A 27,993-nucleotide genomic window follows, 5' to 3' on the forward strand; every position below is an offset into this window, starting at 1 on the left:
GACAATGTTCTTTATATGTACAGAAACCCATTACAAAAAGAATAATACAAAAGTTACACCAAGTAAAGAGTCATTGTAAGTAAGTTACACCAAAGAAGAATAGAAGTCATTATGGATGTATTTACACAATTGATAAAGTACACAAATACAGTGGTAGTACAAATGAAGTGCTCTGAGATACTGATTTCCAATACACAGGTTTATACAGACAGTCTATTTTCCACATGATGGAATTTTAACTATTATGAAGGACAAAAATTGCCCACAACTGAGTACATTTCTAGAAGTCTGCAATCAACTTTTAAGTATAGCACAGCAATCTAATGTTCCGGATACAGAGAGAATAAAGAGGCAGCCGTTGTAAGTCCCTCTAACAGTATATTATTAACCACAGATATTTACAAGGAAAGCACAGTGAAGTGTAAAACTGTTCAAATGGTAGTGCACATGCCTAAAATACTGAAGTTTATAGTGACTGAGGAAATAATTCTCTATTGCAAACTTATCCATGGATTACTCTTAAGCTCTTCCACTGTAATCTCCAAGACAAGTTTCCCCTGTCAGATCCAGAGTACACACAAGCAAATACTTAATGTCACAAAGACATCCAAAGAAAAATGACTGATATCTAATATGTGGACCTTTTTTTCTTTGGGGAAGGAGGAATCTGCAAACCTTGAAACAATAAAAATGACTCTTCATAAAACTCTTAAGACCAGCAATCCTTTAAAATTTTGTTTTTAAGCAAGGAAGAATTTCTCAAAACAACTAACTGTTCAAGCAAACTCTGCATACGTACTTTCATTTCCAACACAGAACTTCCCATTACTTCTTTGATACTAGCATAAAGAGTATTTCTGACAGTGGTCCAATTACTACATGGACAACATAACTATTTTTAGTTTATGAGACTGTTTACAGTAACAAAAAATATAAAGTATTTCCCATATTCCATATGGACATTTGCTAACAACACCTGCAACATTCTTTTGGACAACATGAGTCATTCATTCTTAAGCTACTGGCTAATGATTCTGGAAGTACTCACGTGGAATACAGTTAGGAATTAAATATGGTATGCACCTGAGTTTTAAAAGTTTTCTGGATTTCATAGCAAGAACACTTTTTCACTTTTTTTTTTTTTGAATTCCTTTTTTTTTTTTTTTTTTTTGAGTCTTGGCATGAAACAGAAGGCCCGAATCATCATCATCATCTTTTTTTTTTTTGAACATGTAGATGCTGAATGAAATGTGCAAATTCACTAAAGACTCAGTGGCAACATGCATTGTCCACTTACAGTACCCTCCAAGCTAACCAGCCTCAGAGTGCAGGAAACAAAATTTTACCAATAAAAACAGTATTTGAAACAATCCATTTAAATGCCAGTGTCTTTCACTTTGTTCTTCATATACTTTACAAAAAAAAAAAAAAGAGAAAGAAATAAGTCAACTTTTACCATCTATACTATACTTTGACTCTCTACAGGGTCTTGAGTTCTCTTTTCTGCAAAAGAATGAATATTAAAAATTCCTCTGTGTTACATGGAAATGTTTAGTGTGAATGAAGACGGCAAACAGTAAAGTAAAACTCTTAACAGTTTTAAAAATTTTGTGAGAAAAACTTCTCAGTCAGAATAAGACCATACAAATAAGTGAACAGTTTAAATACAGTCAGATGATTTTGATTCATTTACATGCTCCCTGCCAGACTAAATTTTTTAAACAAAAAATTTCAAGTCATTGTCTTTAGTTTAGGACTGTTTATATTCTACATTTTCAAATCAGAGAAAAGCAAGAGCTCTTTACAGAGAATTAACCCAATAATTTTAGCAAAATGATACAAAAACTTTCTTAAACCAAGTAAAAGATTTATAGTTACAGTAGAATAATAAAAAGGGGATAAAGTCTGCCGCCTGTGGAGGGAAAACTGAAATGGCCATCCAGTAACAGGCGGTCAACTCTGTAAACCATCTTTCTTTTCCAGCCCTGTTACCACAGGGTTCTCTTAAGGTCACTGGGTTTCTGGCAAAAGCGTCCTGTAATGGCAGCTGCTGGAGTCTGTCCATGTTCCTCCAAGTGCCTTTTAAGTCACATGGAGAACTCCAGTTGTATTGTTTCCACTCTAGTTTAGGGTATTTTTGCTAGTAAAGCCATTGATAACATAGGAGATCAGCCATGCATTATCTGCCCTCCATGGCAAAATAAATTTTTCATCGGTGCACAGTGGACTGAAGAACACTGGTAGTTACCCGAGCAGGAATCTACCAAAGCCAAAAACAAGACAACATCAGCACAAATCCTTCCAGTTAACATACAAGTGGCTCTCAAAGTACTTTCAAATATTTTGTTGTGAAAAGGGAAAGAGTGAATTTATAATCCAATGAGCTACATAATGTTTCACACCCACCTTTAGCTACACGAAGTTCCCTGTATTTTCCTCCTTTATTAGAAGTTAACATGGAAAATTCACCTTTCCAGCCAGAGGAGATGGTTTGAAGAAAAGTAAACAGAACATAAACATGCATAGAAGAAAGAACAAACCAGATGAAAACACTACCAATGTGTAGAGATACACTAAATGAATAATAAAGCTTGGGAAAAAAGTCCCAATCAGAGGGTAAAAAAACAATTGCTCTCAATAGCTTTTCATTTATCATGGAACATTTTGTTAAAAGACGCTGCACAAATTTTTGTAGCTTGACCTATTTCAGTAACAGCATAATATTATTCCAATATCACTTTTACACATCACTGCAATTTAAGAAGCAAGAAATGCCTAAATGGCAGAATCAGTATTCAGTATTAACTTAAGTTGTAAACAGCTACAAATAGTAACATATACAGTAAAAGACAAAAAATGCAGACACAACCCTATGCAGACTAGAATTTGGACTTCTCCCACACAAGCTTTTCAGTGCAAAGCTTTTTTTTCTTTCTTTTAAAAATTATTTTAAATTTTATTTTCAAATAAGGTCTGTTAATTGGAATTTAAAATGATAAGCTGCAATTTACAGTTGGACCTTTTTAATGTTAAAACTGTTTAAGAAGCAGCTTGTGCACAGTCAGCCAAGCACACAAAGCAGGAGGAGAAAACAGAAGAGGAATAGCAGGATTCTTCAATTAGAGATACAGGATTAGTGCAAGCTTAGGCTTTATATAGGAAGTGAGGTTGGCAGATGGAGTTATACAACAGAATTTATTAAGGAACAGAATCTCACGGCTTTTTTTAAAGCAAGAAGCAAAGCAAAGAAGAAGCTCTTGAAATACATAAGAAAGCATCCTTCAGCTATCAAAGTTCAGATTCCAACTAAAACTTGTTATTTCTCTGATGAAACCTGTTAATGCCAAAAGCAGAATGGACTAAAAAGCTGAAAGTTGCACACACAAAGGCAGAAACTTCTCTACACTGAACAATGGAAAGGAGTTCTAATTATCCAAATCCAAGTCTGTCTGACTCTAAGATGCTCGCGTTTCAAACTATTCTCATTAGTATCTGAATATTTTAAAAATGATAGCTCTTAAGGAACGGAGAAGAATATAAAACAGTGAAAAATGAGATACTGCTGTGGTAGAACATTTCATTCACGACAAGGCAGAGCCTTGTCTGAGTAATATAGTTAACTGATTCTTCATATAAGTATTTTGCTTTTACAGTTCTGAAGCTGGTCTGTTTTTGAATGGATGACACACGGCTGCATAAACATCCCTGGAAAGATGTAATGGTAAACCATCTAAAATGTAGAGTTGATTATTTTATTATTGATGCTTTAATGATTTTATGGACCCTTCAAGTCACTGTTTTTGTCAATTCTGCTAAAGAGTCTAAGTGGAATAGCAGTACTAATTCAACTTTTGGAAGGGCATTTATTTTTTCTTTTAGAGAAAAACAATGCTGCCTCGAGTATCTGACTGGAAGGCACAGTACCACTATGAGATAATGTGAGGAGAAGCAAGGTTGGATGTTTCCAAAGATTTTTTCCCCACCCCATCCAAAGTTTTGGTGTCTAATGAGAAGCACTCACCCAGTGCTGCCTTCCAACGAAAGGAGACGAGCAGCTACTTGCCATGGTGTTCGAAAGGAATGCTATTCTGAGGTAGGGGAAAAGACAGCAATTTGTAATGGTTCCACTGCCCCAATATATAAAGATGTCTAAAAATATCCAACCTAAATTGGCAGTTGCAAATGTATCTTTAGAAGAGCTCTGATTTCAGATTTCTATCCAACAGTTCTATCATATTAGGACATACGTAAAAGGAAAAAATCATTAGTTCTCAAAGAAAGCTGACGGTCAGAAGAACAATGCAGAGTATGATGCCTATTAAGACACATATGTGTAGAAAGATTCGCTCATGAGGAGATGAAAAATGCAAAGGCATTGGAAGAATGTTGCTTTTTCCCAGTGGGCACAACACTTGAGTTGTTCAATGCCAGTGTTGGCTATAGTTTTCCGAAAGCTTCTCTTTTCAAAGATAGTTGTTCAAATATTTCTTTGTGCAGCACTCCAATCTCTTCTTCCAGCTAAGGAGAGATATGTCTATTACCAGTAGGAATTATGCACTGCTTTGACTGTCAGGTGCTGAACATGGCTGAACATGACACATTCAAGAGGAATAAATAAAATAACTTACTGTACACCATGAGCAGTCCAACTGAAGTAGTTTTCTTTTTTGTTTGTTTGTTTGTTTTCAGGACTGAACCTTCTGTGAAAGGAAATGAAGGCTACTCACCTGTAACTAGATTCCTGAGTTGAGCACTGCATAGTCATGCTTTCAGGAGGCAGCCTGTGCAGTCTGGACTGACAGAACTGCTTCAAAGTAATGCTTACTGGAATACTTATGCCTTCCTTCACTGTGTTTCTTAATGTTTATAGACTGACTACGTAAAGGAGACCTAGCAAACAATTCATTCATACAGCTTAAGAGCAGAACGATATTTTAACAGCTAGTATGACTTTCCGTCCAGCTCAGATCACAACTCTTCACTACATTGAGACTAGTAATTTAGGCTTGCTTTGGACCTGAATACACCACCTAAAAAGGAATCCAGTTTTGATGCAAACACAAAGAGGACAGAAGATCCCGTATGTCTTTTAGAAGTTGTTTCAGTAGCTAACTGCCTTCACTTAGACCTCTGCATCACACTTCTTTAAACATGAGCGGTTTTAATACTAAGCGACAGGTGCTTTATGTATATATTCTATATAGACTGAATTTCCTGTTCTAACTGCTGTTGCTAAGATACTACTCCAACTAACTCAGGATGATCTCTTATCTTTCAAACTGAAAGACACTAAATTGAAACTCTAGTATCGTACAGTATGTTTTCCCAAGCACAATTTTTACAGCTGTTCTCTGTTATTTTCAGATTTTCAGCAGATCAAGATGATGAGAACTGAACTGGACATAATATTATAGCATCTGTCTCATGAATGATATAAAATAACCTCCCTATTTCTGTTCATTACTGTATTATATATGCATTCAAGGATGAAATTACACCCTTTCATTGTGACATCACACCAGCCTCTCCAAAGTTACACCCAAAGCCTTCTCAGTCATCATTCATCACCAATATAGTTCCCACATATCACAGAATCACAGAACATCCTGAATTGAAAGGGACCCACAAGGATTATTGAGTCCAACTCCTGGCTCTGCACAGGACTACCCAAAAGTCCAACCTGAAGCTCCCCTGTTGCAGCTCCATGCATTCCCTTGGGTCCTGTCGCTGTCACCAGAGAGAAGAGATCAGTGCCTGCCCCTCTGCTCCCCTTGTGAGGAAGCTGCAGGCTGCCATGAGGCCTCCTCTCAGTCTCCACTTCTCCAGGCTGAACAATCCAAGTGACTTCAGCCACTCCTCATACGTCTTGTCCTCTAGACCCTTCACCATCTTTGTCAACCTCCTTTGGAGGCTCTCTAATAGCCTCCATTTATGTCCTTATTATACTGTGGTGCCCAAAACTGCACACAGTACTTGAAGTGAGGCTGCAAGAGCACAGAGTAGAGCAGGACAATCACCTCCCTTGACTGGCTATCAACGCTGTGATTGATGCCCATAGAAGCCAATTGGCTTCACTCCTTGATGCTCTTTAGGTTTTGGAGCCTTGCCTTAATATATATTTTATTTGATTAGGATTTACATGACTGCCCAACTCTCACCAATGTTTATCACTGTTAAACATCTCAAAACCTGCAGGTTTTCAGCTGCTGCATTCACTCCCACATCATCAAGGAAAGTACTGTCATAGAACTTAACGTCATTTCACCAGAAACACTAAGTTCCATAAACCCTTTTGGAGACGTACTACTTGTTATTTGAATAAACTCTTCTTATGTATTATTACAAAGTGCTAGTATTTTCAACTGGAATGATTCAGGTACTATGTGGTCAAAGCGTTAGAGGTGGGGAATATGTATGACATCTATTTTGCTATCTTTACCAATCACCATTTTTCCATGAGTGTTAAACTTCTTTGAGAAGAGCTATATTCTGTAATGTAAGTTTGGTTTCTATTATCTACATTCCTAGCCTTAGCTTTCAGTTTCAGTACAAACTGATCGAAACTCAGTTTGAAAAAAAGATAGATACAAACATGGAGTCATCTTTAAGAATTCTACTTGATTGAATAACATCAGCAAATTTCCATTCCCCAGAGTTTAACAAGCATTAGCTCTTCCTCTGAATGAAGAGAGGTGGAGATTATAGATGCAGTGATGCTTTACCAAACCAAGCCATCCAAATAACATAACAAAACTAAGTAATCAAGTTATAAATAACAACTCTAATAAATCTAGTTCTTAACCTAAGACATCTGTAGATCTGAATAGTGAAGTTTAAAAGTTGTTTTCTACCAGGAGTATGGTCTAAGCACTTCCTGAAAAAGGGACACTGGTCACATATTCTCTTAAGACTCTGAAAGGAAACTAATATAATTGGAACAGGCATGGACAAACAGTTGCTTTTCTTTACTATTTTCCTGATATGACATGGAATAGATATTTTTCTACATTCTTTACACCTACTCAAAAAAAAAGTTGTCCTTAATAGGACATCCAAGTTAGATACTTTAGGTTTTCCTAAGAATAAGGTATAAAGACAATGGGAAATCCATAGTCTATTTTATAACCTGGTTAACATGCAAAGATAATTTTTGACTATGGAAAAACTACTTCAACATTATGAAAACAGTAAAAGCATAAGCTATGAAAACTTGCAACTTAGTCCATAGAAGGCAAGATGGCTCAAGTGAGAACTGTGAAAATGAAAACTGAAATTGTCTCTGATGAGCTCACAGGTAAGTGTTATAAAGTAAAATCTAAGTAAATCTCTCTTGCCTTCCGAATCTGAGAGGCCCTTGGGAAGCTTTTAGAATTATACTACTGTTGAATACTGTTATTCAGCCACCACAACTGGAGACCAGCAGTTGTTCACTGCTTCAGTAAAAATTAAATGAAGATGACAAATGATTAATGATAAATTTTAACCCAAGAAGCTCCTGACTAGTCCATTATTGGAATTGTAAATAAGTCAAATTCCATACACGGAGCAGAGTGTTAAACGGCAGGTACTGAAATGTGCAATAAAGCCAGACCATACTGTTGACACACGCCACAAATTATACATCTGTGTGTTCAAAGATTACTCAAAAACCTCAGGTTCCTACACAATCTCACAGTACGGTCTGTGAGAGCCCCTCTGTATTTCTCATACTTTACAACATTCAGAAAAAAATGTCACATACACAAGTCATTAATATAACAAATGAATTTAAGACAAGTTCAGACTAACCAAACCTAATCTCCTACCAGGACCATTTCTAACGGGATAAATGGCACCTTCTACACTTGGACCCCTTTGACGCGGATATGCCTAAAAGCACTGAAATAGTTTTTACACTGTATCCAACTTCTCATTCAGCTGTTGTGCTCTTTCTATTCCTGCTATTACACAGTTCAGGGAAGTAAGTTTCCTTCTTTCTTAAAAGCATTTTGAAACTGATTTAAAAAAACACCTCTCTGACATAGGTAATTATCATCTTTGCATTCTTTTTGCAAACACAACCTATCTCACATGTTTTCATTTTATTCTGAGAAAGAGAATGAAGTCAGTCAGCTCCAGATTTGTATTTTATCTGATTCCATCGTCCTTTCACTGACTTCTTTTTGATTTACACTGCAGGCCAGAATGTAGCATCCACACACCAAATCAACCTTGCACCCTCAGTCTTTACTATCTCACCTCCATCCAAAAGAGTGCCCTCTCTAGCACTAAAACTTTATACGTAAGAACATGTATTATCCAAAATAATTAATTCTGACAATGAAATGATGAAGCCAAAAGGAACTGAATTCATTTTTATCAACACTCTCTGTCAACAAGGAATAACCAGTCCACAGCAAGAATTATGCAGTTAGATCTCCAGCAGAGTGCTGAGACATGAAGAAAAAAACTGTAGGCAACTGCACCAGTCCTCCTAACATACTGCTCTCCCACTGCTGTTGCAGTGTACCAGTGTGCTGTAGGTAAGACTAAAGGTAAGATATTCAAATCTAGGCTACCACTACTTAGGACAAGTCTGTGTTAATACCCTGAAGAATGAATGTTTCAGCTGTAGCATGAAGAGCTAAAATACATTTAAACACAATTTGCCAATCCTAAAAACAACATCTTAAAATCTCTTTGCTAAGTCACCATGACCAATGAGAATGACTTCAGTGCAGACAACGGCTATGAAACACTGTATCATTCATTCATCTTCCTGTCATCCTCTTCAATCGAGCCTACCGTGTGTGACCTCTCAATCATCTATGCACGTGGCTTCTTTTCTGCTCAGAAATACAGTACTGCACTACATTTCTTGACTTCTGCTCTTTCCTGTTCTTTACCAACTATTTCTTGTCTATTCTGCACCAATATTCTCTGCGCTACTCATTTGAAAACATGACTTTTAAAACTGCCTCCAACTTGCCCTGCTTCTTAAGTGAAAACTGACATAAGATATTCAATGACCAAAGGAACTGTAATTTTAGGTAAAAATTCTTTATCTCTAGTTTTTTGCATGATCTCATAAACCAGTGACTCCATACTGCTTTGAGAATGTTAAACTTATTGCTGCTACGATTAAAAAAATATTAGAATATTCTACAGCAACATCACAAACATTCAGGTAAAATTTCAAGTGTTTATTTCAGTCAACTATAAAATCAGTATGAAATAACATCAATTAACTGGTATGTTCTTTTGGCAAATTAACTTTATCAAATCACCATTATTTTTCCATTACATAAAAATCTTTCTTACCTGCGAAGTTGACATGCGAGAAGTATCTTGTCGTCCTGTTAAGTCAGATGATGAGACATTGACTGGGGCACCACGATGCAATCTCATACTCACTTTCCTTTCTCGTTCCATACCAGACACTGGTCGAGGAGAAGTGTTGGCTGTGAGAAAAATTACATTAGAATTTTCCTAATAAGAAATGGGATTAAAATGCGGTCACTGGAAAAATTACACTCTCGTTTGCCCATGTAACTTCAACATCAAACCACAGAAATCAAGGCTTTCATCCTCCTCAGTTACCTCTAAGTAGCAATTGGCAGGTAATGAATATATACAATTACCTTCAATCTACCGCAAAGTAAGTGGGGGGAAAAAACTAACACAATCAGACAAGCAAAAAAAATGAAACCCTGATCAGAGACAAATACCACTCAGGTATCCTAATTCTAATTTCAAATTCCAGTGACCAGGAACTAACTACAAATTAGAGTAGTCTGCAAAGTACATCTGCCCAAGTATTTGCTTACTTACCAGCGTGTGAAGTTGGGGTAAGAGGAGTAGGAGGAGCTACATCTTGTGTTCCCCTCAGCCTGCCAGAAGCAGTGGAGGGTAGTCCACGAACAGCTGGATTTCGTGTATGTCTCAATCTTTCCTCTCGTTCTCTCCTTTCACGTTCAGCATCTTCAGTCGCTCTGCTTGCACCCTACGGGTCAGGACTAGTGAACAACTTAGGGGATTATTGAGCTTACAACTATGTATTTGGATAAGTGCGGAAAATAAAGAACTGGACAACCCATAAATTGAAATTTGCTAGGGTACTACATTTTTGGTAAATTTTCTCAAGAACTATCATATATTCAGTTCATACAACTGTTGGGAAAGTCTTCAAAATGTACACACATATGGTTATGGCAGCTAGACATCTAAACAGTTGCAAGGGACCTGTGCTGAAGACCAAGATAGGAGAAAATGAGAATTCAGTAACATAACACGGCAACTACCTTGAAAGAGGTATCTCAGAAGTCTTATACATTTATAACACTGTTAACCGCAACTTTGTCATTAAACCCCAATCTAATGGCTCCCTTACCTCTTGCTTTTCCCGATTTTTAAATTTATTTTTTAGACAATACATCTTCTGGGACAAAACACTCTTACAGTATTGGTTAAGAACTTAAATCTGATAATGTAGTAAAAAAAATCATTACAGAAATTGTTTTAGAATGCTACACCAACTACTCACAAATTTCAGCATGTTCCAGTCAAACACATAGTCATAGGAGAACCCTTGTCGGTGAAAGAGGTTTCTGAATAATTGCCTTAGATAGGAGTAGTCCGGTTTGTCATCAAAACGCAGAGAACGGCAGAAATTCAAGTATGTGGCAAATTCAGCTGTAATACAAGAAAGCCATATTTTTCCTTCAGCTTACATTTGCTTTTTATAAATCTGAACCATAAAAAATAAAAAAAAATAATAATAAAATCTCCTGAACATAAGAAAAAAAATACTGACCTAATACTAGACATCTACTGAAGGCAACACTATATCCCAAGTGTTGGGACCAAGTATGGCCTGAAAAGGAAATTATTTGTCTATCACAGATTAGGTAAAGACCCCATTTGTCAACAGCGGAGAGGACTGAATAATAAAGGTGGAGGGATGGAGAGAGAGAGAGTAAAAACAGGTTTAAAACTACATTTGAGCAAAAGAGAAGAGATTTATTTGCCTTTTTAGCACTGCCTGTATTTAAATTTCATTTATTTTAGGACATCGAATAGCATCTCTTCCTTGTTAAGTTACATGAAGATGTGCGTCTGCTACCTCATAAAAACAAGGGGCAGGAAGGGTGAAGAGAATCTGAATGGGGACCAATATAAATCTCCCATGTAAGTTATGCTACAATTTTAAACTTGCAATAGCGTGAACACCTGTTGTGGTTTTTGTTTGTTTTCTTTGTTTTTAATATGGCACACAAAATACTAGCTACACAGCAAAAACAGAATGCTGTTGTGAATTCAGTGCTCCAGAGAAAAAATCACTATCAAACTACCAGCTTTTGAATTCAAGCCTTTCCACCTAAAATAACGTATTAATAATTCATGTTAAGTAAGGAGTTCTAACAAACAGCACAAGAAAAGCTGGCTAGTCTTCCCCGTCTGTTAACCCCAGAGAAAAGAAATAGTAAATCACAGAATATCCTGAGTTGGAAGGGACCCATAAGGATCATCGAGTCCTACTCCTAATGAGTAAAGGAGTGTAAAGGAACATATATGAAATTACTGGTGAAACAAACTGAAGAAAACGAGCTTCCATACATCCCTAACAATAACTACAGTTCTCATTATCATACCTAGCTGCCAAAGACAAGAGCAAGGAAAGAACAGAGATCTCTTTATGAAATATGAACAATATTCTCTGAGGGTAACTAATGTTAACAAGTTTTAAAACAAATTTATCGTTTTGCATGGCTTAAAAATGCCTAATTATTAGTGTGGTGTAAATACTAAATAGAGAAACAGAACAGTTTTGAGGGACAATGCTAAGATACAGGAGGGTTTCTTATGCCACTCACAGATGCTGGCCATCCACAGGCCAAACTGGATGAACCTAGAATGGCAAATCCTAAACAAAACAGCAACAGATAAAAGCTGCAATTCAGTATACAATCTGATTTATCAAAGAAACAGTATCCACACATAAGAAGAAATGGGCAGTTTCTCAAGAAGCTATTTGGCTGTTGGAATTATCCAGCCAGCATATATGCATGTACACACAATATGGCGCAGATCACACATACCATGCCACCCTTCGAAATACATAGTGTAAATAAAGAAGAAATACCACTAAAAAATGAACACGTGGGCCTAGTGCCACAAAAGAGTAACTTACAAGGATATCCTTTACACAAAACCTCAATGGGTGTAGACATTTTCTTTTCACTGATACGTTCATATTTCTGCCTCTTTGTTGCTGCTTTCAGTCCCTGCCAGGGGAGGGAGCCCAGGTTAAAATACATCAGTACATAGCCCAAGGACTCCAAGTCATCTCTGCGAGATTGCTCTACAACAGCATAAAAAAGTGGACTCATTAGGTTTCATTATCTAGTGGAAAAACACAAGTCTGCAACGTGTCATAAAAATCCTTAGAAACACAACAGATAGATGAAAATTATTATGTTCATGTTAAATTCATCCAGTATTAGAAAAAGCCTATCATCCTTTCAGTTATTAAAAAATGTGTTAATTCCTTAGAATTACAAACCAACTAAATCCCACCCCACCAACAGTTATGAGCCCAAGCATACTGCACTGTTATTGCCAGAAATAGGGACCGTCCTCTATGCCTCCATAAAGCAACATCCAGTTGCCCTAACGGTATGTGCATCATCCTTTTACACTTTTTAAGTTTCTACTTATTGCTTTTCCCCAGCTCACCAATTCCAAGATGAGTGTTGATGGATGCATAACGAGCAGTTCCTGTTAAGTTTTTATTTTCACGATATGGGATATGTTGGTGAGTTCGAGCATCTCGATACTTCTTTGCTAATCCAAAGTCTATTATGTAGACAAGATTTCCTTTCTTCCCCAGGCCCATTAAGAAGTTATCTGGTTTCACATCTCGGTGGATGAAATTCTTAGAGTGAATATACTCAATTCGACTAATCTAAGTACAGAGGATGAGAAACAACGGAGAGATCAGCCATACACTTTTTCTGTTAGGAAAACACTAGCCACACTGCCTTTGCGATAAAAAAGGTAAAGATTTTTTTAATGAAAAATATAACAACATTACAGAGTATAATTTAGAAGACAATAGGTAAACTTTCTCTCCATCTCTTTCTTAGATTTAGATTAGTGTCTATTTTAGATTTGTTTTTAAAAACTTCCTCGGGGGAATTTCTTTGTATTTAAGCAGTGTAACATCTGCTTTGCAAACAGCTCATATCCAGTTTTCAAATCAAATCAAAACTTTGCCATTACTTTTGACGTGACACTTCATATTTAGAGAAAAAACTCGAAACGTGCTTTTTTTTCTTGTAATGATACATCCTAATCGCCTCTAAATTAAAGAAATAAAATACAGACGGATATGGTCACTCAAGAAATTTTAATATGCCCAATGTATTTCACTGCCAAGAACAAGAAAATTGTTTCCTACCATTTGGTCAGCAAGTAACAAGACTGTCTTGAGACTAAATTTCCTTGAACAAAAATTGAAGAGATCTTCAAGACTCGGCCCCAGCAGCTCCATCACCATGACATTGTAGTCCCCTTCAGCTCCACACCACTTAATTGTGGGAATACCCACTGGAACAAAGGAAACAGTTTATTCAGTATAATAATCTGATTTATAGAGTTCATATACACAAATCTCCAAAGCTCATAAAGATGAATTCTAAGCATCATAAACATTATTGTCAAAGCTTGTATTTACAGCAAAGATGTACCTATGTACCTTATGCTACCTTCAGCTGTTCTGAAAAGTTTCATCACTTCATAGCTGAACCAATACAAAATTATAACTAGAGATCTAAAAACAGCCTTTTTCTTCTTTCCTGTCACCTCCCAGGCTTTGTGCTAAGAATGTATCTTGAAAGAAGTTAGTGGTTTTGCTGGATTTCAACCTTAAGCACTTTACATGTGTAAACACTCAGTAGTCTCCAAGATGGCAGTAAGGAATAAATTGGAAGCCTGAAAATAAAGACATTGACAAACCAGTAAATGTTATTGCTAAATAAAGTTTTTGAAATTAAATTCTTAGTTTCAAAGCCTACAAGATCACTGTAAAATACCTCTTTTCTGTTACAATTTCAAATGAAATTTCACCCTTGCTTCATATTCGTGCGTTCCCTCCAGTTCCATTACATTTGCTGTTGGTGAATCCCTACCAAAGCAGTATTGTTAATGATACATCTTAGACTGCTGCATTTCTAGATGGAAAATTAAAGTCAGCTCCACTTTATGGAGAAACTCATGAAAATTATTTCACATAAAACTGTACAAACTGATCATATGCTTTGAATTAAACCTTGAATTGTAGAAAGTATCACTCAGAATTTCAAATACCGTTATTTTAATTTTATGCATTTTGGAAGTGAAGTGGTATGCAATCATTTATAGAATTGTAATATGGTTTGGATTGGAATGGACCTTAAAGATCATCTGGTTTATAATCACCTAGGTTGTAATTAACCCACGTTACCCTTATTTAATATGAATTATTTTTTCCTAAATTCCCTTCAGAGAGAAACCCTTAGTTGGCAGTTACTTAACCTTCTGCCATCTGCCTTTGCAGTGTTCATCCACAGAAGGAACCATCATAGTCTTAGTAAGCCCATACAGGAATTATTTTACTCTATGAAGGGTATTCAGGCTATATACAGACTGTAGTGGGAATCTTACATTTGCAGAATTCCAAAAACATAAGTAAGTTATCCCAGTGTAATACCTTGCAGTAGCTATGAAGTTACTTCAGTCCTATTCTCTATTACTAATGCCATTATGTCTTGGAATTTTTATAGCAAGAAAATACTTTTACCTCAGAAGAAAGAATGCAAGCATATGAAACAAATAATATCCTGAATTTACTAAGTTTAGAATTGTGCTACTAGTATTAACCAAATCAGGCTAAACCCTACTATGCAGTACTGCTCTTCACCTACCCTGCCACCTTTCCCACCTCCTTCTAGTCTGCTAAGAAAGCTCTCAACCATTATTTATTTGCAGGTAGCAGATATATCAAAGACAAGAATAAAAACAAACAACTCAATCTCTGAGGAAGGAAAGTTTGCCTACCTCCACCCTGCATCATTTTGTAGATTTTACTCTCAATGTGGAGCTGAGGATGTTTGGTTTTCACACATTCCAACTTAATTGCAACCTCCTCTCCAGCAGCAATATCAGTTCCTAAAACAAGAAAAAAATAAAACATTGGCCAAGATATTGTTAAGATGCATTTCCTTTATCAAGACTGAAACAAAACAAATATTGACAAGTTTATTCTCAACGGTAAAGATCCAGAGATTAAGTACTTCCAGCTGTGGTTATCTAAAAATTCTCCCGAAGTCTTATAAATTCCCTCCAACAGACTAGCAGTTTAAGAGAAAAATATTAAATAAATTAGCTCAGGAAGACAAAGGCTGCCATCTCATACCAAAAAAAAAAATGGGTGCATGGTCTGAGGGGAGTCATTTCACTTCCAGTTTGTGGTGGAGGTGCTCATAAGGAGTGTTTGTAGGCATAGCACATATGCCCACCAACTTAAGAAATGCTAATAATTCAGATCTGCTCTTGTGTCTTGGAAACAGAGCCTACAACTTTCCTGAATCTCAACATACTCCAGGTGTATTCTGACACCTTAATTAATATTTAATCTGTGAGGCAGACTACCTAGGAATAAAATACCCCTCCAAGAGTGTTATTTATTCACAGAACTATAACTGCAAAATTATTACAGAGCTACTTCACTGCTTTATAACCTCGTGACTATAAAGACAGGCCAACGCCTCATGCCACAAATTGGCACAACTTTTCAGTTATATGCATTGAATTTCCTCTATTGTTCCACTGGCACGTCACCTGACGCTGAAATCTTCCCATAGTCTTGCAGCTGGCAATTACTCTTATGAATATCCATATCTTCATGCTATCATTCGACTATGTTACCTCAGTATTCCGTCCATTTTCAAATTCATTTATGATTACACTCAATAGCACTGCCTGTAATTTATTTCCATAAACCTGAAGCTCTGTATTAATCAAGCATTTCTCTTTGCCTCCCTTTCTGCCTTTAAAGCAACATTTAAATTATAAGCAAATATTCAGCCTTATGCCACAGCTGTCTTATTTCTTCTTTGCCATCAGCAAAGTTAATTAGGGTAACACTGGCAGATCTGTTACCTAAAGATCAAGGCAAGCTTATTTAATACTGAAACTATGTTACAAGCTCTTGAATACTTGCTGGATACGAAAGATACCTGTAACCTACTTATCATTTTTAAGTAATAAAAGTTCCCACTGAAATCTTTCCCACATGTTGTTGACATTTTCCATTAGTTTTTGAGGAAGCAAAGGATATGAAGGCGTATCCATGCATTACTGCCATTTCAAGTCAAATTCTTGATACCATGTGAAAGAAGGCTCCCTGAGATACACTGTTAAGGAATACCTTGTCTTCCAAGCAGAATCAGACAACACCACAGTCTTAGTGTAAAAAGTGATCACACAAGCTTCTTGAGACAGTTTTTTCCTACCATTCAATAAACAGAACATATGCTTACAGAAAATGCATTTTTGGCACCTTTGTAAGACAAAAAATAAAATGTATAGTTTTGGGGTTTTTTTGGTTATATTTATTAAACACAGCCTTGGAATTCAGATTTCTACTTTGTCTAGTTTCAGCCATTTCATCAAGCTCTTCACTGGATAATACCTGGTGGAGCACGGAATTATCTTTGAGTTTATGCAAGGCTATCTGTTGTTTTTTACATCAATAAAATGTCTTCTTGTGTGCACACATCTATTAAATTGGCGTTGCTGGTACAGAGAGCTGTTCTGAGAGAACATCACGGACAATAGTTACTAGGCATTTCACAGTGCACCTTAAGAAAACTGGGCATCTGAAACACACTGTAGGTACAATAAGCACAGCACATCTGGGAGACACGAAAAAAACTAATTTTCCCCTGCTGTAGTCAACGCTGTCCATCTGCCTCATATGACTCCACCAAACTCCTGATTTCTACTAAGGTCACCGCACAGTAGTTGCAACTAGAAACTCTGTAACCCAAGGTTTTCACATCTTATTAATATATTATTTTGGTGGACTTTAAGTGAGTTATGGTTCACATCAATCTAGAAATTTGAAAGGACAGATAAATGTTACAAGGAAAAAGGCACTGTCTTCTGTTCTTGCACTAACACTCTCCCACCCACCGCACCCCCTGCCACCAACAAACAAATATCTTGATTTTTAACTGTGGAACTCTGGGTCTTTCATGCTTATCCCTACCTTCTCTACCTGTCCTCCCTAATCCCACCATAAATATTAAAAACAAACAAACAAACACACAAAAATCTTTTCTGACACAAACTGCTGAATGGCATACTTTTTTATACAGACAGCTGCAGACATCTGTGTTTGATTAAGACAAGACTTGCCCATAGGAGAATGAAGATGTGTATTATCTCTATCAAGTTCTGCTCACCACTGCTTGACAAATCATTGTCTTGACCTAGTAGGTCATTTCTTATGATTATCTGATCTTCCCTAGAAGTCTGTATCACCTAACAGGGCTAAGATCCTTAAACAGCTCTCCACTTCTGCATACACCCTTGAACAATAGCCAGAAGTAGTGTTATGAGAAGAATGAGTAATGAAAAAGTAGCAGTAAGCAGTAAAATGAAAAGAGGCACTTCATGGAAATGAAAAGAAAAAGTCTAGAGTTGTGAAAGTCTTTTAGTTTAAATAGGAAAATTCTAATTTATAAGTAATTGCAAAATCCTCTGCCACAAGGAAGGCCTTGAAGATTATTTTAATTCATTTACAACTAAAAGTTTATCCCTAAGAAAATACATGGAAATGAAAAAAACATGAAAACACAGCAACTGTAATGCTTTCATGACTTATGTCTTTTTGACCTTGTGGATGGAGCAACAAAACAGATGCTTACTCTGATTTTAATTCTGTATGTTGTCCATCTTCTATACTATTCAGAATATCTGGGAATCCATACTATTATTTCAAATCTTCCTCTGGAAAGTAACTTCAGAAAATGCAGGTACACTAATTTCCTAAATTATTTTTGTAAAGTTCTCCATGGTACTTTATTTACTTTAGTGTCTTACATTTCAAAATGCTATTTTACAGACCCTATTATTCTAAGTAAGCTAAGTTGTGGGCCTTCCAAATTCCAGAAGTCGTATCTTGAGGTATGATGGATAAGAGGAAAAAGTATGAAAGAACTATGATAATAACAACCAAGTTGTTGGATCTGCTTCCAAGTAACTTACTGAAAGAGAGAGAAAGAAAGAAGGTCCTTCCCCTCTTCTCTCTGGAATGTCTTCAACCCCCCGTAGCTGCATTAAAGAAATATGGGGAAATGGAAACAGGAAACAATAATTAAATCTCCCCTTTCAAAGCACTAAATTGAGATGGAAATCTACACCGTGGAAATCTATAAATCCATTGAGAGGTATCAGAAGGCATATGCACTTAAAAAAACAACTGACCTCTGACAGAATTTTAGAAGTAATTTTTACGTAATTATGTCTTACTGTATAATCCAAACAATTGAGTAGAGCCTTTTTTTTTTTCAGACACATTTCTTTATCATAAAAAGCATAGATTTTGAAAGCCTCTGTTTTACCATATAATGGTAGGCAAACCAAATGGGTCTCTACAAAGTGCTGCAACATTTAAGTTCTTGAGACAGTATTTTCCCCTGGAAAAAGACACCCATGCCATTAGCTGGATCTTCCAGGCGTACAATTCTCTGCTAGCTGCTGGCTCAAGTATCCCATTTGCAGGAAGACCTGATTATAAATCCATACTGACTACTTAAGGATAAAAAGAATAGGACAAAATTTGAGGCAAGCATCATGTTTGCAGGAAGACCTAATTGTAAATCCACATGGACTACTGAATAACAAAAATATGACAAAATTTGAGGATGGGGAATTCTTGTGCAAAATGCAGCATGGCAGTAGTACTAATAAACAGAGAACTACTATCTCCTGTGCAACTTTGCTGTTGCAGGCTGTACACGTAACGACAAAAGTGACAAAATACCTATGACTTCCATGCTAGATTCCGTATGTGGGAAGATAACAACCAAGTTGCCTGACTTATCGGTTAATTTGGATTACAAATCGAAGTACAAATATGTTTATTTTACCTGCTCTTTAACAGTATAGTCTAACATGAATTAATTTACAGCAGTCAAATGGTTCTGTAGGAATAACTCAAATCATCGTAAGATTTTTCAAATTTTACTTGCTGTCTTAAAACATCAGTGATAGCTAATGAAGATTTTGCATTAATGTTACCACCATCTTTCTCACAATAGTCTTCAGTCTTTTATGCAAGCATTACAGAGAGGAAGAATCACATTCCTTGCCTTTGGCTAGAAACATGGATTTTTCATCAAGCACATGATCTGTATTACAGATAACCAGTGTATCATTACCTGTAAACAAGCAGTTTTAGCTAGCAAATTATTTCAGAATACCAAATGTACACTACGACACAAAGCATTGTTGTCTAGGAAAAAAATGCATTTGTATACCGTGTGCACTGCCAAACATACCACATACATTAGCTAACGATGTTTTCACACTCCAGACATGTGATTTTAACCTACCTTAGCACCTGCAAGGTCCTCCCCTCCAGTTCTCTTGACTTGCTTTCCTAAGTTACCACAATTTTCAAATGCAAAATACTTGTTTCTATACGGTAGCATAAAGAAATGTATTTCTCTGGATTTAACCCATTTCTTACACTTTGAGAGTCTGCCGAGTGTACTGACAATTTTAAACATATTTCTTTTTAGGACTTGAATCCACCACCACTTGTCATACCAGTGAACCATTGTGACTATTGTAGAGAACTACATAAATGGGAACGGAAAGACAACACTAATACTTCAAACTTTAAAATCGCGTAGAAATCATGGTAGCAAAATAAGATACATGCATTAAGACATAAGGATAACATTCAAGCAACAGGATAGCTGAACTGCTGATTCTTTGAAGGATTTGAGATTTTTTTTTTTACCTCAACTTAGTCATCCTTACCATTTAAATTTTTTTAGGCCTTGCCAGAGAAACAAGCATCTCTGTGACAGCAATTTTTCCTAGTCCACTGCAATCATATTTAATGCTGATGCTCGCGTTTCTTTCCCCAAATCTTTTTCTGAACGTTTTTTAAAGATCAAAGATTTTAAACTCATATCCCCATTTTACATATGAGACAAATAACGGTGTCCAAGGTCACAAGACAACAACGTGAAGAGACAGACATAATCCAGAAGTCCCGATTTCTGCACTACCTAAATTAAGACACGACGTCAAAGAAATATTAAATTGCTACTGCTGTGCCGTAGCAAGCCACCATATATCAAAGGCCATTTCTTCAGACACCAGCGTAACCTGAGCTCTTGCGAGGGTGAAACGAGCTTCCGGGAGTTGCTCCCAGCTCATCCCGACCGGCGGTAAGAACGGGCAGGAGAGCGAGCAGCGCCCACCCCGGCTCAGCCCCCGACGATCTCCACAGATCCCCCAGGCACGTCCCCAGTGAACCACCCTCCTTACCCAGGTAGATGTCCCCGAAGGAGCCGCTCCCGATCTTCCGGCCCAGCCGGTACCGGTTCCCAACCCTCAGCTCCATGGCGGCAGCTCGGTTCGTCCGCGACCCGGTTCTGTTGCTCCTCCCGCCCTGCAGGCTCGCGCTCTGCTGCCTCACAGCCCTGCGGTTCCTGATGCCATCGCGGCCTTAGTCCTGCCGCTCAGCGACAGCGAGGCAGGCAGCACCGTCGCCGCAACTCCCGAGAAGGATGGACGCGGATTCCAGACGGCACCAACCCGTCAGCAGCTTCGGCCCCGAGCCGCCATACTGTGTGACCTCACTTCCCTAGCAACGGGGCGGGGCGCGCTGCCTGCGGGGACGGGGTGTCTGGGGAGCCGGGGAGTCGTTCTTGGTTGTTTTCAAGCACCCTGCCGGCCGCGCGGTCCCTGTGAGGAGAAGCCGTTCGCGGCGGCACCGGCTGCTGTCACTCTGCACCGTGCCGCCACATAGGGTCCCCCCGGCGCTCTGTGCCGCGAAGTAGGGGTTGCCGGGCGGGGAACGCGGCCCGCGGCCTTCCGGGTTCCCCCTCCGTGAGTCAGTGCAGCGGGACGGCACAGCGGCCGCGCTGGGCTCCGAGGTGTGCTCGTTTGACTGTGGGGTGTCTGGCACAAAGTCTGAATCAAGTCTATCGGACCATGCAAACTTCAGGGGCAAAATGGATCTTTGCTGTTGGTGAGGAGTGTCGGGATCTCCCCTGTGACCTGCCGTGGGGTGGAGGAACTGCCAGTGTGGGGCGTGGAAGGAACCACTTGCCTCTGAGCAGGAGTGGAAGAGGAGTGGTGGGAAAACATGTTCCTCTTGGCCTGCTTTCTCGTTTTGTTGAAGCAACACCTCTTTAAATCATGACCTTGACTAGTCTTACTATATTGGATGAATCAAGGTAGTATTCTTTCGTGTCAATCATGGAGCTGCACTTATAAGTGAGACAGATCAGGAAGCTAGCTTCTAGCATGAGCTCAGGGGCTGCTGAATTAGTGGGTCTGGGTTGCAGGTGGCACTGGACTGTAATATAAGAGGGCTGGATGTATTAAGAGAGGTGTAGGGTGGTAGAGGTGTAGTGTGACAGAGGGAGGGAAAGTAAAGTCACAGCAGGTTTCTGGATAAAGAATCTCTGAGTACCTTACCTTTCAAGTTGTTTCACATACTGACCTGGTACAATTGGAAGGGGGAAATTTTCCATGTCCTGGAAGTGAGCAAACTGTTTAAGCCTGCGTTTGAAAGACACTTGCTTCCTACCAGTAATATTACTGAGATGCGGGTTTTTCTGGATGCGTGGTTTTCTGGTGGTGTCACAGTCCCAGCTGTCAGTGATTCCCTGGCTTTTGTACTAGGACCAACCTACATCTGCCTGTCAAGCAAGAGCTGCAGTTTGCTGCTCAGAGGTAAGAAGTGGGATCTGGACAGGAATACTAGGCTAGGTGACACAGGCCATGTTTTCCTGTGTAGGATGGCTGTTGAGAGCCTGCAGTGTTAAGTTCACGGGGAGGGGCAGACTCAGAGGATGTGTGCATGCATTAAGAAGCTGATGGGATCCTCTCACCTTTGTTCAGATGCATGGTACAATGTAGCGTACTCCTCCCTGCACCACTAAGAGCCAAGTCCTGCTGTGCAAAGAGTTATCAAATACCAGAAAACAGTTTCTTAGTCAGTACATGATATCACAGAGTTTTACCATGAAAAATGGGTGTGAGTTTTACCATGAAAAATGGGTGTGAGTTTTTTGTAGGAACAGCTTGTTCTGGATACCATCTCCAAGCAATTGGGAGAGAAGAAGGTTATGAGGAGTAGTCAGCATGGATTCACCAAGGGGAAGTTGTGCTCGACCAACCTCGTTGCCTTCTATGATGGCATCACCAGCTGAGTAGATGGGGGGAGAGCAGTGGATGTCATCTACCTTGACTTTAGCAAGGCTTTTGATACTGTCTCCCACTACATCCTGCTAGCAAAGCTGAGAAAGTGTGGGATAGATGAGTGGACAGTAAGGTGGGTTGAGAACTGGCTGACTGGCCGAGCTCAGAGGGTGGTGATCGGCAGCACAGAGTCCGGCTAGAGACCTGTGACAAGCGGTGATCCTCAGGGGTCGGTGCTGGGTCCGGACTTGTTCAACATCTTCATCAACAACCTTGATGAGGGAATAGTGTCCACCCTCAGCAAGTACACGGATGATACAAAGCTGGGAGGAGTGGTCAACATGCCAGAAGGCTGTGCTGCCATTCAGCGAGACCTGGACAGGCTGTAGAGCTGGGCAGGAAGAAACCAAATGAGGTTTAATAAGAGCAAGTGTAGAGTCCTGCACCTGGGAAGGAACAACTGGACGTATCAGTACAGGCTGAGAGGAGCTCTGAGGAGATGGATGTGGGGGTCCTGGTAGACGACAGGTTGACCCTGAGCCAGCAGTGTGCCCTGGTGGCCAAGAGGGCCAATGGGATCCTGGCATGCATTAAAAGGAGTGTGGCCAGCAGGTCAAGGGAGGTGATCCTCCCCCTCTACTCTGCCCTGGTGAGGCCTCACCTGGAGTACTGTGTCCAGTTCTGGGCTCCCCGGTACAAAAAAGACAGGGATCTCCTGGAAAGAGTCCAGCGGAGAGCCACAAAGATGATACAGGGACTGGAGCATCTTCCCTATGAGGAAAGGCTGAGAGACCTGGGTCTGTTTAGCCTGGAGAAAAGAAGACTGAGAGGGGATCTCATCAATGTTTATAAATACCTGAAGTGTGGGAGACAGAGGGATTTGGCCAACCTCTTTCAGTGGTTTGTGGAGACCAGACAAGGGGTAATGGCCACAAAATGGAGCACAGGAAGTTCCGCACCAACACATGAAAGAACTTCCTCACGGTGAGGGTGACGGAGCACTGGAACAGGCTGCCCTGGGAGGTTGTGGAGTCTCCTTCTCTGGAGGTATTCAAGGCCTGTCTGGACACCTACCTGGGCAACCTGCTCTAGGGAACCGGCTTTGGCAGGGGGGTTGGACCCGACGATCTCTCGAGGTCCCTTCCAACCCCTACAATTCTGTGATTCTGTGAGTACATGTCAATTCTGCATGGGAAGTGCTTGTAAAACACTACAGACTCAAAACTGGGGAAGGGTGCTTTGTACCAAACATGGGGGTGCGGGGGAGGAAGGGGGCTTTGGCTGTTTTTCTGTCACATATGATCTCTGTGATTTGGCCTGTTAGTAGTGTTGAGATAATCATGGTTCTGTGCAATCTCCTGTGCTGAGAGAAAGAGTTATGCCATGGCGTATGTACCAGAATGGAGACAATGAGAGTAGTGCCCTTCTTGCTATACTTATTAGGGAGAGCACTGTTTGTCCTTTTAAATTGTGGGTGTCCTGATTGCCTGGGCAGAACTAGTAGTGGAAGCACATGCAAACAGACAGAGACGGGAGGAAGCAGGGCTTTATTAGTTGGTATGCTGGACCACATGTACAGATTGACATGTGGATTGTTTAGGTCGTATCAAACTACGTAAAGTGGTGAACGTTTAGGATAAAGTGGAAGAGGCAGTGAGTGAGTCCTACTTCTGCTCGTAAGGGGGCAAGCTTTGTTGGTTTCTCCTTAGGTACGTAACCTTGTGTATGTCAGGGAAGCTGCAGTGCAGGTATGGGAATGGAAGTGGACAAAGGGTGTACATAATGAATTAAAGAAATATTTTTTTCTAGTCTTGGCCTTGTTTTCTTTGCAGCAGGAGGCAGACCAAACATAGAAACTGTTGATCGCAGCTGAGAGAAGGATTTTCCATACTGTTGGTTTTCACCAAAAATTGTAGATGTAGGTATCTAGAGGAAAGTGTGGTATCTTGGAATGCCACCTACCAAAGGCTGGCTATGGATCAGCATTCCTCCTTTCCCTTGGTAGTATGCAAATAATGCATTATTACTCATGGCTCCGGCAAAGTTACCCAAGTAAACCTACCTGTTGCTCAAACTTTCTGATCAGGATCAATCAGAAGCATTTGTTTTCTCCTATCAGATCTTGCTTGTCTCATGGTAACTGCTAAAGCCTGAGTATGGTAGCCTGTAGTTCTTTATGGCAGTGCATAGCCATTAGTTGGTTTGCTAAATGTCTGTAACTAACACAATTTATAAATTTATATACATTTAAAAAAGGCTAGCAGTCGCTGCTGAGCAATATTCTCGCAGGCCATGTATGTCAGCTCCTCAGTCTTTCCTGGGACTCCACCATGGCGTTATACGGCATTGCTCATTGATTCATCTGTGATAAAATCTCTCATTCTGGGGAAAAAAAATAGTAAAAATCAATGCCCTACTGCTGGCAAGAGCTCTCTTCCCCAAGACTCTGCAGACATCCCTCAAACCAGCCCCCAAAACCACGCAAGCTGCTAAACCCTACCCCAAAACCACCATTGACCCTTGAGACCCCAAAACCCCTCCAAGCCTGGACCAAAAGCCCCCAGCTGGTGCCCCAAGACCACCAGTTACTAACACTGCTCCAAACCCTGTCCCAAAACCCCCAACACCCACCGCTCTTTTGTGGGAGTTAGGTCAGGGTCTTTGGCTTCCTTCCATTAGATTTGTTTGATCACCGTGTATTCTGTTTATTATCTCTTTCAAACAAATTCTGAATATGGAGTGTTTTAGCTGCTGACTGGTGGAAGGAGAGACAGGACCACAATACAAAGTGATAAACAGAAAGAGATTATAAGATGACATGCTAATTCTTTCGGTGAGCTGTGTGCACAAGGACCAAAAGTGCAGCCTATTAAAGCTTGAGCACCACGGCGTTCCTCGGCACGCCGGAGAGCAGCTCTCCCCGAGGGTGCTGAGCGGCACGCGAGGGACTGGGACTGCTCGAGCGCGCTGGTGGGGTCGCGGTGGCGCTGAAGTGCAGCGCCCCGGGTTGCAGTAGCACTACCGCGCGCTTTACTGCCGCCCGATGACCAAAGCGGGGTACTGCAGCGCCAGGTTGTACGGGTGCAGGGGTACTGCGTGCGCAGTAACGCCGCCGGCCTCTCTACTGCCGCCCGATGACCAAGAGGCGGTACTGCAGCGCCCGGCTCTGCACATGCACATCACTCCTGCGGCGCTCGCTACCGCCACCCGGCGGCTAAAATAAAGTGCTACAGCAACGAGCTCTGCACATGCGGAGTAGCATCACCGCGCTCGCTACCGTCTGCAGCTGACCAAAACTCTTCACTTCTACCTTTGCTGATGAATCCTTTCAGCGAGCCAGTGCCTATCCCCGGTCTGCCAGCTGAGCCCAGGGAGGGGCGCCCCGCGGCCTGGGGAGATCTCGGTGGTGAACCTACCTATCGGGCGGTGGTGAGTTCGGCGGTGTGATCAGAGGCTTCCGGGGAGAGTCCCAAGTGGTGACAGTGCACGTGAGGAGGGGGCGGTGGGGCTGTCAGTACTGTGGTGGAAGAGGGGAGCAGTGCCAGGGAGGCTGTGGAGGGGCTGTGCTCTGCCAGACTGAGAGCAAGTCAATGATGGAGGCTGCTCAGGGTCCTTTTAGGATCTCAGCACTGTACCGTGGTTCGAGCAGTGTCTGTGGGGAAAGGGTGGGGGCAGCATGGGGTCTACACAGAGTCAGATAGCAGAGCTGTCCCTAGTTTTTCTTTCTAATGCAATTCTCCTTATGGTCCCTCATCTCTTTCTCTCATTCCCAAATGCCAGTCCCGTCATCTCTCCTGATGTTTCCCTTTCTAGCTGACTCCTTTTTTTCCTCTCTGTGCCTCTGTCCTCCTCCCAGGCCCTATTTTTTCTTCCTCCAATTCTGTCCAGCAGCACAGAGCTACAGGAAGCAACTGTTCCCCATGGAATGGGTGATCATTGCTCCAGCCCTGACTTTGGGGGTACCGTGGGGAAAGATGAGCATTCAGACGTTGACACCTACAGTGTCCTCCCTCCCAGAAGTGACGTGCATGAATTAATAAACAGTTGCTTTCTTCCCTGCTCTCTTGGCAGTTTTTCTGCAGTCCATTCACATGGAGTAAGGGGTGGGGCTACGCTAACTCAGCAAACACAGGCACAAGTGGGCAACTGGGAGCTCCCACAGGTGCTGTTTCAAGGCCCAAAAAGCTAATTGCCCCAGCCAGCCTAGCTAGGGAGTGATACAGAGAAGGAAGCAAAATGAGGTGGGTGGAGATAAACACATGGCATATCTTAATCCATACATGCAATAGGTACCGCAGATGCAGTGGGCAAGCGGTCAGCACATAGAATCATAGAATATCCCGAGTTGGAATGGACCCATAAGGATCACCGAGTCCAACTCCTGGCTCCACAAAGGTCTACCCAAAAGTTCAGACCATATGACTAAGAGCACAGTCCAAATGCTTCTTAAACTCTGACAAGGCTTGGTGCTGTGACTATGCCCCTCGGGAGCCTCTTCCCGAGCCTCTTGCTCCCGGTGTGCAACAAACAACCCTCTCGGTGAAGGACCTCTTCCTGATATCCACCCTGAATCCCCCCTGTATATTCAACATATTCAACAACACCAAAAAAAGTGTGTGGGGGGGGGGAAAGGTCTCACCGCAGACAGGGCTGCTTTGTGGTCGTGTAGAATCACCCCTTTTCTAATCAGCAGCTGCTAGCTTCCGTGGCGACCCCGTGCCCGCCCAGCACTCGGGGGTCCGTGGACGCGATGAGTGTCCGGAGCCATCTCCCATCCGGCCCGAGGGCGCTCCGCGCTCGCAGCCTCTCCTCGTGCGGAGGCTCCGCTCCTCCAGTCGCCGCGCCGGGCCGGGCCCCGGGCCTCGTTCCGGAGGCGGCGACCTCGGGCGCTGAACGGAGGGTCGGAGGACCCCCGCCGGCGGCAGCAATCTGCCAAGCCCGGACGGCCGCTCACGCCTTCCCGCCGAGGCCTCCCGGCGCGGCCGAAAAGGCCCTGGCCGGGCTCCCCGCGCGCTCGCTCGGTGCCGCAGGGGCGGTCGCGCTGGGCCCCGGGCCAATGAGGCGGCAGCTAGCGGCGTGGCTACGAAGGGATGGGCGGGGTATGCAAATCGCGTCGGGGACGGAGGTGGGGCGGCGGGGGCGGGTGAAGAGGCGGGGCGAATGCAAATAGCAGGGCGAGCAGCACCAATCAGCTTGGCGCGGAGGTGGGGCGCAGGGGCTTCGTGGGCGGGGCACACAGCTGGTGGGCGGTGGGGAGGGAGAGGCGGTGCCGGGGGCGGGGCATGCAAATTAAGCGCGGAGCTCCGCTAATGTGGCGCGCGGAGGCCCGAACGGGCCGCTGGGAGGCTCCGGCTGAGCGGCGCCGGGGCGCGGCGGGGTCGTGGCTCCGAAGGAAGCGGCCAAAAGGCGGAGAGGCGTTTGGTTCAGCGTCGAGAGCACGGGGCAGGCGGTTGGCAGAGTGGCCATGACGTAGGGGTGGTGTGTGCGGGAGCGGGAGGGGCGTGTGGGGGGCGACGGGAG

General features: G+C 41.4%; 1 protein-coding gene across 8 annotated transcripts in view; it reads right to left on the reverse strand.

The window, feature by feature from the left end:
• The window catches only part of CSNK1D (casein kinase 1 delta), a 31,473-nt gene extending 7,198 nt beyond the window's left edge, over nucleotides 1-24,275 (reverse strand). For 3 of the 8 annotated variants that reach the window (XM_040530417.1, XM_040530416.1, XM_040530415.1), the window contains exons 1-8: nucleotides 20,590-24,275; nucleotides 15,076-15,186; nucleotides 13,439-13,587; nucleotides 12,715-12,943; nucleotides 12,170-12,340; nucleotides 10,523-10,671; nucleotides 9,811-9,982; nucleotides 9,301-9,440 (exon numbers count right to left, since the gene is read on the reverse strand). In XM_040530417.1, the coding sequence (XP_040386351.1) occupies nucleotides 9,301-9,440; nucleotides 9,811-9,982; nucleotides 10,523-10,671; nucleotides 12,170-12,340; nucleotides 12,715-12,943; nucleotides 13,439-13,587; nucleotides 15,076-15,186; nucleotides 20,590-20,665 (1,197 nt within the window). In that variant the 5' untranslated portion in view covers nucleotides 20,666-24,275. Of the gene's footprint in view, nucleotides 1-102; nucleotides 2,261-2,406; nucleotides 2,470-4,021; nucleotides 4,089-4,115; nucleotides 4,519-9,300; nucleotides 9,441-9,810; nucleotides 9,983-10,522; nucleotides 10,672-12,169; nucleotides 12,341-12,714; nucleotides 12,944-13,438; nucleotides 13,588-13,735; nucleotides 13,987-15,075; nucleotides 15,187-20,589 lie in introns of those variants that run through there. The other 5 variants (XR_005813554.1, XM_040530421.1, XM_040530419.1 and 2 more) reach the window with 5 other exon arrangements.
• Nucleotides 24,276-27,993: the final 3,718 nt, after the last annotated feature.

Source organism: Cygnus olor, chromosome 18, assembly GCF_009769625.2.
Source record: "Cygnus olor isolate bCygOlo1 chromosome 18, bCygOlo1.pri.v2, whole genome shotgun sequence".
Lineage (NCBI taxonomy): Eukaryota > Metazoa > Chordata > Aves > Anseriformes > Anatidae > Cygnus > Cygnus olor.